This window comes from Diabrotica virgifera, chromosome 4 (assembly GCF_917563875.1).
Source record: "Diabrotica virgifera virgifera chromosome 4, PGI_DIABVI_V3a".
In the NCBI taxonomy this organism is placed as follows: Eukaryota; Metazoa; Arthropoda; class Insecta; order Coleoptera; family Chrysomelidae; genus Diabrotica; species Diabrotica virgifera.
In genome coordinates this window covers 92,209,971-92,228,047 of record NC_065446.1, presented here as the reverse complement: position 1 = coordinate 92,228,047, position 18,077 = coordinate 92,209,971, and the positions used below count along the sequence as shown (strand labels likewise).

At 31.3% G+C, this 18,077-nt stretch overlaps 1 protein-coding gene across 1 annotated transcript in view; it reads left to right on the top strand.

The window, feature by feature from the left end:
* LOC114338698 (proton-coupled folate transporter-like) overlaps positions 1 to 15,752 on the top strand; it is a 123,033-nt gene extending 107,281 nt beyond the window's left edge. The window contains exons 6-8 of the mRNA XM_050648266.1: positions 1,354 to 1,729; positions 6,810 to 7,050; positions 14,920 to 15,752. Of these exons, the coding sequence (XP_050504223.1) occupies positions 1,354 to 1,729; positions 6,810 to 7,050; positions 14,920 to 15,022 (720 nt within the window). The 3' untranslated portion in view covers positions 15,023 to 15,752. The remainder of the gene's footprint in view (positions 1 to 1,353; positions 1,730 to 6,809; positions 7,051 to 14,919) is intronic.
* The last annotated feature ends 2,325 nt before the right edge of the window (positions 15,753 to 18,077 follow it).

Genomic DNA, 18,077 nt, shown 5'->3' with positions numbered 1-18,077 from the left:
TTAATTTGAAATTAATACAAAATGAATAACTTTTACAATTCGAAATATACATTTTAAATGTTATTTTTTTGTATTTAGATTTAGTGCAATTCCGTTATTTGTGATGGCAACGACGAAGTGATTCACAAAGAATAATTTTATTGTCAGTCTGAACACAGGTTTACATTGGGAAAAAAAAGTGTACCAGTTTTATATGACGCGAAGTGTACATTACGTCCATTAAAACGCATGCATTGGGCCCGGGAAACACTATGTGTTTATACCTTTATTTAACAAATAAAAACTTATTTTTTAGCAATGCAAACAATCAAAACCGATAGAATTGACTTGAACTTTCAAATGTAGTAATCAGAATTGCTATTTTATTTTTTAATCAAAAGTTATTCCGGTTCAAAAATTGCACTTTTTCGATTTTTTGAAAGTTTAACCGCGTATATCTCGAAAACTACGCGTCCTACGAAAAAACTTGTAAGATCATTTTTTGCTGAGAATCACCCAAAAAATACAAAAAAATATTTTGTTTTGCGAAAAATCGCTGCTATGTAATTCCTCAAGTTCTTTGTTTATAACAATCTTATCGACATCCCGATCCACTGTTACCCAAAAAATTCGTATTCTACGGGTTAAAATAAATAAAACAAACTTGGGTAAGTCCATCTGAATTAAGGAGGCCGTTGTACCCCCCCCCCCCCTGGCGACAGGACTAATATTATGTCAAAGCCGGTCATATTGATTTGATAGCATATAGACGCGATTAATTTCTTTTATTTATCAACTTACATATTCAATAAAACGAGCTCCTCTCTTATTGACAGTTTAGCCTATAAGTTTATTTAGCAGTAGCCGACATGATATTGAACCATCAATAACGCCCAACTAGAAGAAGAAAAAAGTAATGGGAGATGATTACGTGGTAAAATATTACATGGTAAAAGATTGAAAGTTCATTATATATCTTAACCGGTAATCATTACTTCTAACTCTTCGAAGATTACTTTATCGAATATTCGGTTATCCACTTACAGCTTTGCAGTACAAACTACACTTGAGTCCAGGGTTATTTACCCGTGCGTCATTAATACCTGGCGAGAAAAAACACATACTTTTTATCTAACATTATTGTCTTCCACGCATGAAACTAAAGACAAACCAGATACCGCCTGTTATTAAGTAAAGACGCATGTTATTTTTATAAACGCTCTAGAGTCAGTACATCGAAAAGAGATAGCTACAAAAAAGACGCTTAGTGACGTTTTCAGACTTTAAGTACAGTTTTTGACGTTTCTGTTCTATTTTGTTGTATTTCCAGATGTACCTACATAATTTCTGTGCTAACATTATAAATTTTTACAGAAAAGTTGGAAGGATATGTTAAAACCCTCGGACCTAAAAGGAATGTTTCACGTATTAACCAAACCAAGAGAATACTTCAAGAGAGCGATAATTTTATTAATGACTCCGATTATGGTGTTGTATATTTTCATATCCCAGGGTGATGGTGGTAAAACATACGTTTTCTTAATGGGGAAGTTTAACTGGGACTTGCAACATTACACTATTTTTAACAGTGTAACTATCATAATCTTCGTTATCGGTACTCTCGGTGGTACCTACGTTTTCAAGAAGTTGAAAGTAACCGAATCAGTGGTTGTACTATTAGGTTTGCTGTGCACATTCAGCAGTGACTTAGTACGAGGACTTGCAACAAAATATTTTCATATTTATATTGGTAAGTACGACTAATTTGATTTAATTTAATTTGATTCAATTGGTTTTTCATTATCTCCAGAAAAATCAAATATAGTGTTTTTACAAGGCATAATACACCACCATTAGGTAACATTGTGGTCAATGAAATGCAATTTCCTATAACAAATATAGTAACCTATCTTGGCATAACACTGGACAAAAAACTTACTTGGAGACCATTCATCCAAAAAATAGAGACATGTTATAAAGGATTAAATTTTCTTAAACTTATTCGGAAAACTTGGAGGGGATGTGACACACAAACCTGATTAATGTTTTATAACTAAAGCTTTCATCAGATCGATAATAGATTATGGGTGTATTTTTTATGGTTCCGCCAGTAAATACATTTTAAGACGGTTAGAAGAAATAAAAAATACTGATTTAAGACTCTGTTTGGGAGCAATGTGCTCTACTCCCTGTGAACCTTTGCATGTGGAAGCGCGAGAACCTCCCTTAGAACTCAGAAGACAATTTTTATCTGAACAGTTTATTCTAAAATGCTATATAAAAGTTCCAATATTAAGTAAGAAAATTTCTGCACTAAACTACCTCGATTTAACAATAAAATATTGGTCTAAAAAAACCTCTCCTTCCTTATGTTCAGCATTTCGTAATACTTGCAATTTGAGCAATATTATTAAAAATCCACCTCAGTCGGATTTCTTTCAGGCTTTAGAAACATCAATAATTCTAATTCTCTCATATTCTGAACTTCACGCACTTAGCAAAACTACCCTTAATGATTATACTGCAAAATACCCTAATCACCTACAAATATATACCGATGCTTCAAACAAAGTGATGGTGTGGGCTGTGCTTTTTATATACCATCACTAAATGTCAAAGAAAAATTTAAACTGAATTCCAATACATCAATATTTTCAGCAGAAGCCATAGCTATCATATAAGCGTGCCAATACGCCGAAAATAAAAATCTAAAACAAATAAACATATTATCCGACTCATTATCAGTTTTAAAAAGTTTCTCTAGTCAACTAGACGAAAGTTCTGTTAACGTAAATTCCTACATCAAAGAATTAAAACTACTATTATCTAATCTAACAACTATGCAGTGTAATATAGTATTCACGTGGATTAAAGCTCATATTGGGCTTGAAAATAATGAAAAAGTAGATCAGTTGGCAAAAGACAGCATTTTTAGTGGCGAGGAAACATTGAATGATATTGGACTTCAAGAATGTATAACCATAAGTAAAACCAGATTACATGATAACTGGAAACTTCAATGGAATCAATACTGTGTAAATTGTCCGACAAGGTATACTATTTTACATCCAAAAATCCCGACAGATTATTGGCATAAAAATTTAGATTTTCCGTGCACTGTAGATATCTACATGTCGCTTTCTATCGAGATTTGAATATCAAAATATATGAATTTTTAGCTTTAATTGAATTATTTTCTAGTTTTGCTCTAGTTTATCAATTCGAGTATAACCTAGCAAAACTAGAAAATTACCCTAGTAGGAACTCCGAAAATTGGGTCCCAATAGAGCTTCTGGACCTCTGCGTATTCAATGGCATCTGGCATCCAAATCTTGATTTTTCGTCTGGATTCATTATATCTGTCCAAAATTGATTACACCCCAATGACGTTTGTCAAAGTGACAACAATAGAATTACCAGACACCTTCGTGACGGATCTGTCATAATTTTGTCGCTGATAAATCACGGGCAGGAAGGAGTTTTGTCAGTAGTTCAGAGAAATAAGGAAAAAAATATCCTGTTGGTGACACATCTCCCTCCAGGCCGAAACCAAATTTTTTGTTGTTCTAGCAAACAGTCAAACTAGTCAGAAACCGTCAGCAAACAGTTGGTCAGTGAGAGAACATAATACAGTCACCAGTGCTATCCTCTCTACTCGCGCTGATCCACTATTCGCTGATGGTTTCAAAACGTTTGAAACTGATGCTAGAACAAACCTAATAATAACCTATTATAGGTTTGTTCTAGCAAACAGTCAAACTAGTCAGAAACCGTCAGCAAACAGTTGGTCAGTGAGAAAACATAATACAGTCACTAGTGCTATCCCCTCTACTCCTAATAGGTTTGTTCAAACTTAATAGGTTTGTTCTAGAATCAGTTTCAAACGGTTTGAAACAATCAGCGAATAGTGGACTAACGCGAGCAGAGGGGATAGCACTAGTGACTGCATCATGTTTTCTCACTGACCAACTGTTTGCTGACGGTTTCTGACTAGTTTGACTGTTTGCTAGAACAAAACTATAATAGGTTATTATTAGCTTTGTTCTAGCATCAGTTTCAAATGGTTTGAAACTATATTTTTTTAAATAATATATAATAAATATTAAATAATTATATTTAATTTAATTATATTAAATAATATTTAATTATTATATTAATATTATATTAATATTATATTAATAGTATATTATTCAACGAGCATGTAATGACGGCTATTACTCACGATGATGAAGTTTGCGACAAGAGCCGTAGGCGAGTGTCGTAATTCATCAGAGTGAGTAATAGCCATTACATGCGAGTAGAATACTATACTTTTTCTACGACCTTTTTTTATTTTAATTAGTAAAAAATTTAATTATCTACTCGAGATTTAAATTATAATAATTTACAAAAATACCTAAATGCTATTTACCCCTAGTACGTGGCTGAATAATTGGTTGCCTACTATTACTAAATTCTTATTTATTGTAAAAATACAACTAGAAATAGTCAATATAAGATTTATTCGTTTCCGAAAAATTATAAGCTTAAATTTGTACCTATACTGTCAGTGAATCTAAGAAATGGCTGTTGTCGGTGGACGTACTTCATATATTATATAGTTATAATGTATATTTACATTTAACTATATACATATAATATAATAATATAACTTATAACTATACATAATATGTTATAACATATTTAACACAATATAACTTGAAAAACAAACACAATATTAGTTATAAATTCCAATTAACATAAACAAAATGCGCTAATGTCACTGTCACTAAATTAAATGATAAACGTCAAAATTTTTAGTAAACAAGATATAAACGTAAAAAATACACTGACATTGTTACAGTTAAAATTCCTTTAAACATTTTTCGAAGTTAATTATTGGTATAAATTACAATAAATATTGTATTAAATAAATAAGTTTAAGTAATTTTTTTTGCAGTTTATATACGATTAATATTAAAAGTGGCATGCGCCACTTAAATCTAACTTCAGCCCGTGAGTAATGACCCGTGAGTAACTTCAGCCCGTGAGTAATGAATTATTACTCACGGGTACAGTAATGGGTGCTATTATCTATGAAAAAATAGCGAATAATGAGCATGTTATTAAACGGTCGTAGAAAAATAATATTAAATAATGTATATTAAATAATATGTTTCCTGCAACCGATTTTGATGATATCTTCTTCTTCTTCAGGTGCCATCTCCGCTACGGAGGTTGGCAATCATCATAGCTATTTTGATTTTTGAGGCAGTAGCTCTAAATAGTTGTTTTGAGCTGCATCCAAACCATTCTCTCAGTATTCAGTTTGATGATATACATAGTTATAAACAAATGAAGATCAAAAAAGGGTAAATTTTCGCTTTTTTCGTCTATTACCAAAAAGTTAAGCATTTTAAACAAATTTGAAAGTAAGAAATTCATAAATCATATAAAAAAACTTCAATATGGCGTTCGCTGAATATGTCTATCCTTATTGGTTGCTTAGAAAATTGCAAAATAAATCATAAATTTTGAGTTTTTATAAATATTCATAACTTATGTAAAAATTAACTTAGAACCTTCTTATCACACGGAATGTTGAGAACTCTGGTGTTTAAATCATACCCTAAATTTCAAAGCAATTGGTCAAATAGTTTAAAAGTTATTTAATTTGTTTTTCCCAAATTAATTTTTTTGGCTCCACTGAAGTCAGAAAATGATGAAGTTACAGTAATACTTTGGATAGTTTATGCAAGAAGAAGATTTACACTGTTAATTTAATTAAAAAAAAATGACAAAAAATAATTCTACATATTGCAAAATTATTTTGTAAGAACATGTAAATTAAAAAAAGGGGGGCTAACTTCGTCCCTAATTGTCCTAGGACAATTGTTTTTATTTCTAAATGTATATAAAAATTTAGTCTTTCTAAATGAAAAAATAATTTTTCTACGGCCAACGGTTAAAAAGTTATTCTAATTGTTTATAAGTAAGCAAAAAATCGACATGTTTTTGCAAAATAATTTTACACTGTTTACAATTTAGCGGTATAGTTTAGAAATAGACAATATGAAATCATTTAATGTAATTAAGAATTTACATGTTTTGTGGCAAATAGATTTTGTCTGATGCCAGGATCTCTCTCACACACACACACACTGTTTACAATTACTTTTTGTCATTTTTTTTATTAAATTAATAGTATAAATGTTCTTCTTTCATAAACTGTCCGAAGTATTACTGTAACCTCATAATTTTCTGACTTATAGTGTTGCAAAAAAAATTAATTTCTGATAAACAAATTAAATAACTTTTAAACTATTTGACCAATTGCTTTGAAATTTAAAATAAAATTTAAACGCAAGAAGTCTCAAAATTCCGTGTAATAAGAAGGTTCAAGTTAATTTTTACATAAGTTATGAATATTTATAAAAACTCAAAACTTATGACTTTTGCAATTTTCTAAGCAACCAATAAGGATAGACATATTCAGCGAACGACATATTGAAGTTTTTATACGATTTATGATATTCTTACTCTCAAATTTGTTTAAAACGCTTAACTTTTTGGTAATAGACGAAAGAAGCGAAAATTTACCGTTTTTTGATCTTCATTTGTTCATAACTATGTATATCATCAAAATCGGCTGCAGGAAACATATAGGCTATTATTATAGATGTCCATACTACTCAAAAAATTTGGTTTCGGCCTGGAGGGGATGTGTCACGAGAAAAATCTTATTTCTCTGGACTACAGTAGGAAACGTGACGTTGCTATGACGTTTTATCAGTTAAAAATAGTCTAGTGAAATAGTCAAATTAATGTTCCGATTTCCTCTTTTGTTTTAGCGGCTGCAGTAAGATTTATTTCTGGAATAGTAAGCCCACAATGCAGAACCCTAATCTCAAAATTAGTACCTGTTAACGAAATGGCCAAAGTATTTGCTTTGATAATGGTGATTGAATTTGTTATTAGTGTAGGAGCTGCGCCATTTTATACTTTGATTTACAATTCCACGGTCAAGACTGATCCTGGGTTTTATAATTTTGTATCTTGTGGACTTTTAGGCATCGACATGATTATAATTCTGTAAGTATATTTTATATTTTTATGAAATTACTGTTGGATAGTTTTGAAGCTATTTTCTTATGACACCTTAAGACAAATTTTTCCAACCAATCTAAATTGTACAGATAAGTAATATATTGTTATGCTCTGTATTTCTCTCTTTTATGAGATTGATCAGCAAATTCTTACTTTGATTAATTACTTAATTATTTTAATTAGTACTTATGTAAAACAAAACCAAACATAATTTAAATTTTCTAATACATTTTATTCTCAGGGCTATTTTAATTTTAATGCATTACCTTCGGTTTGTGGCTTCTAGTATCTCTAGTTGCTTACTTCATCCAGGGACAAAACAGGGAAATTAAACACATTCGATATCATATAAATGTTATAAATATTTTATATTTATCCAATATACCATAAATATAAGATTGAAAAATTATACTAAAATTTAATTCTGTTGCAACTATTTCTCATCTAATAAATTAAACTTTAATCCTGATATCTCCTTTGTTTTAACAAAAATTTTATTTAAATAATTCGTTATACTATTCTTACAAAAATTACTAAAATTTATTTTTCTCCTTTTTTGATTATTCTATCCTATTGATTACTTATTTCTTCTTTAAATTTTGGAATGAATAAATTATACTATAGAAATACTCAATACAAAAATAAACAAATATGGTGCGGATATAAATAAACTCTCTCCGTTTCACAAAAATTCTGACTAACCTTTTTGTTTCTTCCTACTTCTTCTTCCTGGATTGCGCAGTCCTCGATTCTCCCACACGTGCTCCTAGGATGTAGCGAAAGGTCCTTCTCGTCCAAACTGCTTCACCAACAAACAAACAACGGGACTCGCTCGAAATCTCTATTCAGTTTTCTCTATGCTCGATATCTTGTGCAAATTGATACCCACCCACCGGCTACCCGTTCTAGACAGAAAACAGGAATCTCCTCAGACACAAGGAAAATTAACTTCTCAACTCGGTCAACGATTTCGTTTCACTACTATTCTGCTCGCAAAGGCCAATTTCGCCACTTTACACCGACTTCTCACTTTTTAAAAACTGGACTGTACTCTCCAGATATTCATTACACAGTGACCATTTTTTCTCTTCTCAAAATCAGACTCAACACTCTCATCCCTACCACTTATTTTTCTCCGCCAATCACAAACATACTCTCTACCCACTACATCCATATTTTCATTTCTTAAAAATCAATTTATTTTGTATACAACTTTTCCATTTTTTTAAATTCTAGGAGACACCAAATTACTTTCGTTGTTTCAAAATGCTAAACAAAAAGCCTTATATTCTAAACTCGATAAATTTGTTTACTCCCAATCCTTCTAAGAAACATTTATAAAACGTCATTGTTCATTTCAAAGCAAAATAAATGTACTTTCTAATTTTTACCGCATAATATTGTATGTCTGTTCAAAGAAACATTAAAAAATCACTTAACTTAAGATGTGGTTACCCATACTGAAAGAGAAAGTCAATAGAAAGAAAATACCACGATTAGTAAATCAATAACATATCGAGTTAGTACAAATTTTATATTTTAGTATTACTTATTGTATATCTATGTATTATTAATATTATTTATAATTTAAACATATTAAAATCAGAATTTGGTATTAGTTTTTTGAAAGTAAATCAAATGTAAGACCAAATACTTACGATGTCGGGATAGTATCACGAGGTTTTTTCCTGGTTTTCCCTCGTGATTTACTATGGAATCTCTAAAGCGAGAATTTTACTGTCATCGTTGCATTTGGTTGTCTTTTTAAAGACAGATCACTTGGGATGGATTTCATGTAGTCGAATGAACAATCTTTTAGTAAAGTCGTCCCAGGAACGCAACTCATAAATATTGGCGATATCATTTTAAAGTCTTCTACTTAAAATGTATAATATACCTCTGAATTACCAATATAAATGAGTCAGATTAAATAAATTATTAGAAGAATTTTTGTTACTTAGCAACAACATTTTTGTTTATTTTAGTAGTATTTTGTATTTTGACAACGAAACCCGATTTGGGCTTCGAAACGTTAATAAAATCATTTTTTTGGTAAAATTGTGGCTTATTTCCCATTAAAAGTAATTGATTATAAAAATGCCACAAGAAAATAGCTTCAGAACAACATTAAATTACTTAACGATTTCACTTTCCGCGAACACTGTTTACTAACTAAATTATAATATTTACAATTTTGAGTCATATACAGGGCGATGAAAATCTATGATCTCGTGGTCTCTGATATAAATTTATTTTCTAAATTTTTCCCATAAAAATTATACAACAAATCCCCGCATTTTGAATTCGATAAAATTCTTTGCATCTGCAACTGATTTTCTCGAGGCAAAACAATTTTCCGGTATACCTATTTCATTTTTCTAATTTATTTCCTATTCCCTACCTTAACTATTTATTATGTGTCCTTCCTTCCTTTACTCATGATACTTGTACACATCGTGAATATTATAAATTCCTCTGATCTTTTTCGAATCAACATGCCTCAGAACATAGCTAGTTTCTACTATCACGATTATATTGATATACGGTGAGTCACATCTCTCTACGGTTTGATCTTCCAATATTTTATTAATCTCCCCTTTCACCTGTTGTCGATACTCATACGGAATCGGGTACGTTTTCGATCGACAGTTTCCTAGGTGTTTCACCTCAAATGCATGTTCAACATTTTGGGCCGTTCTATGTTCTTCATTTATGAAATTTTCATAGTCTCTTAAATTCAAACGCACCTTCTTTTCTTTTCCTTCTAACTCCTTACACATGTTTATCGTGTATTCTGCATCCTCGTTTTCACATACTTCTTCTTCGCATAACACTGTTTCAATTGTACTCTTTTCGTTTTCCTTTGTTATCTTATTTCTTCTTCTTTTTCCTGTTTCATCTCTTCTTTTGAGGAAATCCATGTCTCATTTTTATTTGTTACTTTCAATTTTTCTTCTTCTTCTGGGCTCAACTCTTCTTTTGGGGAATCCCAGGTCTCATTTTCTTTTGTTACTTTCAATTTTTCTTTTTCTTCGGGGTTCAACTCTTCTTTTGAGGAATCCCAGGTTTCATTTTCTTTTGTTTCTTTCAACTTTTCTTCTTCTTCTGGGCTCAACTCTTCTTTTGAGGAATCCCAGGTTTCATTTTCTTTTGTTACTTTCAACTTTTCTTTTATCATTGTTTCCTGCCAGTTTTATAAATTCCTTCGAGACAAAAAAAATTCCTGTTTGGTTCTTTGTTTCTAGTGAGCACCTTCATGAAAAAACGCCGGTTGCTCCTCGTTGTTTATATTTTCGTCGTAGTGTCTCTCTTCTTCATATTCTTCTATCTGGGTATTATTTACCTCTCTCCTATTTTCTCTTGGTCTGTCGGATCTGTTTCGGTTCTCTCGATATCCCTGTTCATTTTGTCTACTATTATTTCTGTTTTCTTGATTTGTGCGTGTGGTGTTCTATTCTGGTTTTCTCGATTTCTGTCCTCATTCCATTGCCGATTTCTTGATTCATAATTTCCTCTTCCGTTGTCTCTATTTTCGTTTTCCCTCCTAGGATTGAAATCTCGTTTTGTATAGTCCCTCCTATAATTTTGTCTTCTATCTCTGTATTCCTGTGTTTCTCGGGGTCTGTAATCTTCTTGCGATCTTCTTATCTTTCTTATCTCTTAGACGCGATTCTCTTATGTGTAGGAATTGGCACAAACTATCTATGTCTTTTTAATTTTTCAACGTGATATGGCCTTCTAGCGTTTCTTCGAAATGTCTTGCAATCAGTTCGACTAATTGTTCTGACGAATAATTATATTGTAAATGTTTTGCATTATTGTATATTTGTAGTGCGTATGTTCTTTCTGAGATACCCACCTATCATTGTATTTTCCATTTTGTAATTCCTTGTTGATTTCCAATTGTTGGACTTTTCCCCAGAAATAATTTAAAATTTTTTGTTCAAACTGTTGCCAACTGTCAAATTCTTCCTCCTTGCTGTCAAACCATAGACCTGCCTCATACTTAAGATGGTTTCTGATTGTTTCTTTAGCTGTTTCAAAATTTCCGATGTGTTGTACCTTCTTTTTTAGGCTATTTATGAAGGGCACTGGGTGTAATCTTCTTACATCCCCGCCAAACCGTATTTTCACGTCATCTGTACTATGTATAACCATTTCTCTTCTTTCTCCGAAATTCTGTTGCGTTTTGATTTCCTCAATTTTTTTTTCGTTTTCTTTGATCTATCTTTCCACTTCTTCCATGTCTTCTTGAATTGCGTTTTCCAACGTAGTTTCCAAATTTTCTAGTTCCTTTTTCTGACAGTTTGTTAACTCCTTCATTTTATTTTGAGTTTTCATTTTCAAACATCCTTTTATTTCCTTTTCATACTGTTCTATGCGTTCCTCTATTTTCTTGTTGTTTTCTTCTATTGCTTGTTTTGTTTGCTCCTGATTTTCTTGCATTTTTTGTTGTGTTTCTTTCATGGCTTGTTTCGATTCCTGTTGATTTTTATCCATTTTCTTTGATGTTTCTTTTTGGTCTCCTTCCATTATTCGGTTTGTTTCACTTTGATTTTCATCCATTTTTTTTGTTTCTTCCATGGCTTGTTTCGACTCCTGTTGATTTTTATCCATTTTGTCCATTTTTTGTGATTGTATTTGCATAAGTTGTAATATTTTTTCTAATTCTGATAATTCCTTTTTTCCTGTTTCCGTGATTGTTGTGTCTAAAATGTCTTCATGTTCTAAATGTTCTTCTTTTTCTTAATGTTCTTCTTTTTCCAAATGTTCTCCTTGTTTTTTGTTTTCTTTGCTTTTGTTTCTTGTCACATATATTTCTTTTCAAGAAATACTATCCCCGCCAAATAGGAAACTTTAAAACACCCTATATGTTGCAGATACGAAAATTCTCTCTTACACAATGTAATACTTGTAAATAGTTCAAAAATTATCAGTAGTAATTGCACAAGAGCTCTAAAATTATCGAATTTTTCCCGAGTGACATTTTGACAGTTTTAATTTCACGACCCGAAGGGGAGTGAAATTATGTCAAAGTGTCACGAGGGTAAAAATTCGATAGTAATTTTAAAGATCGAGTACAATTTGTTGCGATTATTTCATGAATAAAACTGTTCAAAACCAAAATTTTATTGTAATTTATTTATGTAAGTACAAATTAGTACAATTAAACACACAGTTGTTATAAATATTTGACGGTTGAAAGTCATCACTTTTATAATTTTTAAAACATTAATTGTCATTAATGTCACTGCATGTATTTTTTCGTAGCAACGAAGGGCATATGACGTAATATACTTGACGACGGGATATTATCAAAAATTATCAGTTTAATTTTTATTTCTGTAGCTTTCTATTGGTCAGAATCTCCTATGAATGAAATAATCAAATGCAAATATCAAATAAATAAATAAATTATCAGAAATTGTACCTAAAGGAAATTCATATGTCGTAATTCAAATATATAAATTTTTTGATTACTCAATCATAAATTTTCAATCACCTGCTTTCCCCTGTCTTCCCTTTCAAAGTTGCAACCAGAAATACCCTTTAATGCCTCACCAGTTGGGACGCCATTTTGTTATGCTCTGTATTTCTCTCTTTTATGAGATTGATCAGCAAATTCTTACTTTGATTAATTACTTAATTATTACTTAAGCAAAACAACACCAAAATTAATTTAAATTTTTTAATAAATTTTATTCTCAGGGCTATTTTAATTTTAATGCATTACCTTCGGTTTGTGGCTTCTAGTATCTCTAGTTGCTTACTTCATGCAGGGACCAAACAGGGAAATTAAACACATTCGATGTCATATAAATGTTATAAATATTTTTTATTTATCCAATTTACCATAAATATAAGATTGAAAAATTATTCTTCTTCAGGTGCCATCTCCGCTACGGAGGTTGGCAATCATCATAGCTATTTTAATTTTTGAGGCAGTAGCTCTAAATAGTTGTTTTGAGCTGCATCCAAACCATTCTCTCAGGTTCTTCAGCCATGAAATTCGTCTTCTGCCGATGCTTCTTCTGCCATCTATCTTTCCCTGCATTATGAGTCGCAGGATGCCATACTTCTCGCCCCGCATCACATGTCCGAGGTACTGTAGTTTTCTTTCTTTAATTGTCAGTTCAACTTCCTTCTCTTTACCTATTCTTCTCAGTACTTCATTGTTCGTAACTCTATCTACCCAGGAAACCCTCATAATTCTTCTATACGTCCACATTATACTGAAAAATTATACTAAAATTTAATTCTGTTGCAACTTTTTCTCATCTAATAACTTTAATTCTGATATCTCCTTTGTTTTAACAAAAATTTCATTTAAATAATTCGTTAGAATATTCTTACAAAAATTACTAAAATTTATTTTTCTCTTTTTGAATTGATTACTTATTTCTTCTTTAAAATTTTGGAATGACTAAATTATGCTATAGAAATGCTCAATACAAAAATGAACAAATATGGTGTGGATATAAACAAACTGTCTCCGTTTCACAAAAATTCTGACTAACCTTTTTGTTTCTTCTCTACTTCTTCTTCCTGGATTGCGCAGTCTTCGATACTCCCACACGTGCTCCTAGGATGTAGCGAAAGGTCCTTCTCGTCCAAACTGCTTCACCAACAAACAAACAACGGGACTCGCTCGAAATCTCTATTCAGTTTTCTCTATGCTCGATATCTTGTGCAAATTGATACCCGCCCACCGGCTACCCGTTCTAGACAGCAAACAGGAATCTCCTCAGACACAAGGAAAATTAACTTCTCAACTCGGTCAACGATTTCGTTTCACTACTATTCTGCTCGCAATGGCCAATTTCACCACTTTACACCGACTTCTCACTTCTTAAAAACTGGACTGTATTCTCCAGATACTCATTACACAGTGACCGTTTTTTCTCTCCTTAAAATCAGACTCAACATTCTCATCCCCACCATCTATCTTTCTCCGCCAATCACAAACATACTCTCTACCCACTACATCCATATTTTCATTTCTTAAGAACCAATTTATTTTGTATACAACTTTTCCATTTTGTTAAATTCTAGGAGACACCAAATTACTTTCGTTGTTTCAAAATGCTAAACAAAAAGCCTTATATTCTAAACTCAATAAATTTGTTTACTCCCAATCCTTCTAAAAAACATTTATAAAACGTCATTGTTCATTTCAAAGAGAAATAAATGTACTTTCTAATTTTTACCGCATAATTGTATGTCTGTTCAAAGAAACATTAACAAATCACTTAACGATTTCACTTTCCGCGAACACTGTTTACTAACTAAATTATAATATTTACAATTTTTGGTCATATACAGGGCGATGAAAATCTATGATCTCGTGGTCTCTGATATAAATTTATTTTCTAAATTTTTCCATAAAAGTATACATTCCCATAAAAATTATACAACAATATTTTAATTAATTTATTAATAGTTGAAAGACTGATAATATATTAATGTTTTGTATTTTGAGGACGATTTCCGAAGAGGAAATCTTTTTACTTCATTGTAAAGTAAAATTTTTGTTTATTCCCAACAAAAATAGTAAATTGCATTAAGAAAATAGGTTCAGAACAATATTAAGAATACCATTTTAGTTGTTTCTTTTAGAAAATAACATTTGAATTTTTTTTTATTTTAATCGTTTGGGCTGAATTACTTTGATACCATTCATTTGAAAAATAATATTTGGTTTATTAATTCAACTTTATTAATAAATAAATTAATACATTTATTAATGATTCGTTAATTTCTTGTAGCACTGATTGTTCATTGATTGATTCTTTCTTGATCTTGATTCATTGATTGTTTAGGAACGTGTTTTATCTGTCTACTTTTTTTTTCCAGAGTTGTAATGTTACTGGAATATAAAACAGCTTTAATCTATGCGAAAGTAGACACCAAAGAGGAACACACTACACCAGAAACATTTTCTGAGACAAATAATTAAATATAAATGGTAAATGTACCAAAACATTAATTTCACGAATATTTTGTTTATTAACAACGTAACAACGAACATTTTTGGTCACCTTTGGTAACTTTTTTGGTCATTGATACGGGAGCAAAGGTTTACAATAGTATTAGTCCGTCCCACCTTGACTTGAGAGTATAGGGAACATAGGCAATGCAGTCCTTATGAGAGTTTTTAGCGCGGTGATGCCGATTTTATCAAAAAGAATTTGTAATCGAACATTAGAGAGATTAAATTAAAACTGTTTTAGAAAGACAATCTACAATTTTAGGATTCGTATGCGTTTAAGTCTATTTGATATACTACAGTTATTACGCATATAAATCCTAAAATTGTAGATTGTCTTTCTAAAACAGTTTTAATTTAATCTCTTTAATATTCGATTACAAATTCTTTTTGATAAAATCGGCATCGCCGCGCTAAAAACTCTCATAAGGACTGCATTGCCTATGTTCCCTATACTGTAAAGTCAAGGTGGGACGGACAGGTACATAATATGTGATGTGAGTATTTACATTATAGATACTTAAGCAGTTAAAGAATATTTTTCTAAAGATGTCTGTAATCTATTATGTTTAGAATGTCAAAGAAGAAGACCAACGACAGACACATGTCAGCGGGGTAACGTCATTCCGACTAGCGTCATGTAACTTGTAAGTTGTAGCTTCTTGATTGCTAATAAAGATTTGTATGATTGTATAAACAATATTATTTGATATTTGATATACGTGACGAAAGGAACATAAAACAATGTCTTTCTTCTAGAGATGTTGGAGACCCCATTTTCTTTTCACCTCGCAATTTTTACAGAATGAATCGATTTGCTTGAAAATTTGAGAATAAGTAGTGGATAGTCCAAGGATCAAAATATATATTATGCCGAAAGGCTCTTTCACCATGGGGGTGGTTGCCACCCCATCTCGGGGGGTGGAAACTTTTTATTATATTTTGACCGCAAAAGTTGATAAAAACATTCATTCTAAGCTAAAAATGTTCTATACATTTTTTTCATAAAATTAATAGTTTTCGATTTATTCGCTATCGAAAGTGTTAATTTTATATCGAAAAAACAATGTTTTCGGTATTATACTCATTTACTATTCACTCAATTTTTGCCGTAGAAAAATGTTTTGCAATCCAAGTTCTTGGGAATTAAATAAGTTACAATTTTATATTTAAATATTTTTTCGTATCTCTGATGCTAATCTTTCTATTCTGAAGGAAAAGGCATTTTTACCAAACTACAAAAATTCGTTATTCGCTTTTAACTCCATTTTTTAAAACAAATCATTATTAGCCAGTCAAACTTCTAAAATCTCTTATAAATATATAAGTAAAGAAGAATGAATAAGGCCAATGACTAAAAAAACCCCAAAAACTTACATTATTATGCTTCCAATTGGATTTCTCTTTTTTTTTAAATATATTGATTTTTTATTTTTTATCTTAGAAAGTTTGGCATAAAAGAATTTTGTATGTTTTTACAAGATCTATAATACTGTTAATATAAAATCTTTTTAAAATCCTCAAAGAGGTGACTTTGAAAGGGTTGGCAAAGGTGCTTTTTGCATGTTATTACAAGTTTTAATTGTCAATAGCTCACTCAATTTTTACCGTAGAAAAAATTTTTGCAAAGCAGGTTCTTGGGAATTAATGCCTGGTTGCACCAACAGATCTTAAGCTCCAGATTAGCTAAGCTCTACTTATAGATAGGGCCTCCTTGAGTATCACTTACGTTGCACCATAATTTTCGATTCTTACCTTATTATGAATTATATCTATTATTGACGAAGACGAAGTAGTTTTCAATCCTAATAGTAAATTATTAATATTGAAAATATTAAAAATATTACTAAAAGATTTTTAAATTGAAAACTTATTGGTACACTTTCCTGGTGACACCTCCAAGACTTCTACAATTTGCAAGTCAAATGGATGCTGCAGTGAAGACGAGAGGGAAGGAATTCTACACTATGCAATTCACATCCCCCGTCTGCAGCTGGTAAAGTTCCAACGGAAAAATGCACCTAGTTACTCTACGGATTAATACGACTATAAAATAAAAATGTATACCATTTTTATTCAGTTGCAATGCGAAGGCAAAACAATCTTACTTTTCAATTAGAATACGGAGTGCAGTCCAGTCCCTTGCATCGCGATTTTCGGCTCTTATTGGAGCCTTCATCGGAAGGAACGTAGGCACTGTTCTCCATATTTTAACTGATTCGTATCGAGAGGTTTTCCCACCCATTGCAACTGAAGTGATGATAGTAGGTGGCTAGCGCCATCTGGCATTGAAAGACGAAGTAGTTTTCAATCCTAATAGTAAATTATTAATATTGAAAATATTAAAAATATTACTAAAAGATTTTTAAATTGAAAACTTATTGGTACACTTTCCTGGTGACACCTCCAAGACTTCTACAATTTGCAAGTCAAATGGATGCTGCAGTGAAGACGAGAGGGAAGGAATTCTACACTATGCAATTCACATCCCCCGTCTGCAGCTGGTAAAGTGTGCAGCTGTGAATTGCATAGTGTAGAATTCCTTCCCTCTCGTCTTCACTGCAGCATCCATTTGACTTGCAAATTGTAGAAGTCTTGGAGGTGTCACCAGGAAAGTGTACCAATAAGTTTTCAATTTAAAAATATTTTAGTAATATTTTTAATATTTTCAATATTAATAATTTACTATTAGGATTGAAAACTACTTCGTCTTTCAATGCCAGATGGCGCTAGCCACCTACTATCATCACTTCAGTTGCAATGGGTGGGAAAACCTCTCGATACGAATCAGTTAAAATATGGAGAACAGTGCCTACGTTCCTTTCGATGAAGGCTCCAATAAGAGCCGAAAATCGCGATTCAAGGGACTGGACTGCACTCCGTATTCTAATTGAAAAGTAAGATTGTTTTGCCTTCGCATTGCAACTGAATAAAAATGGTATACATTTTTATTTTATTATATCTATTATTATATTATAATATTCTTATTACAATATATTATAATTATATTAAATTAATTCTTATC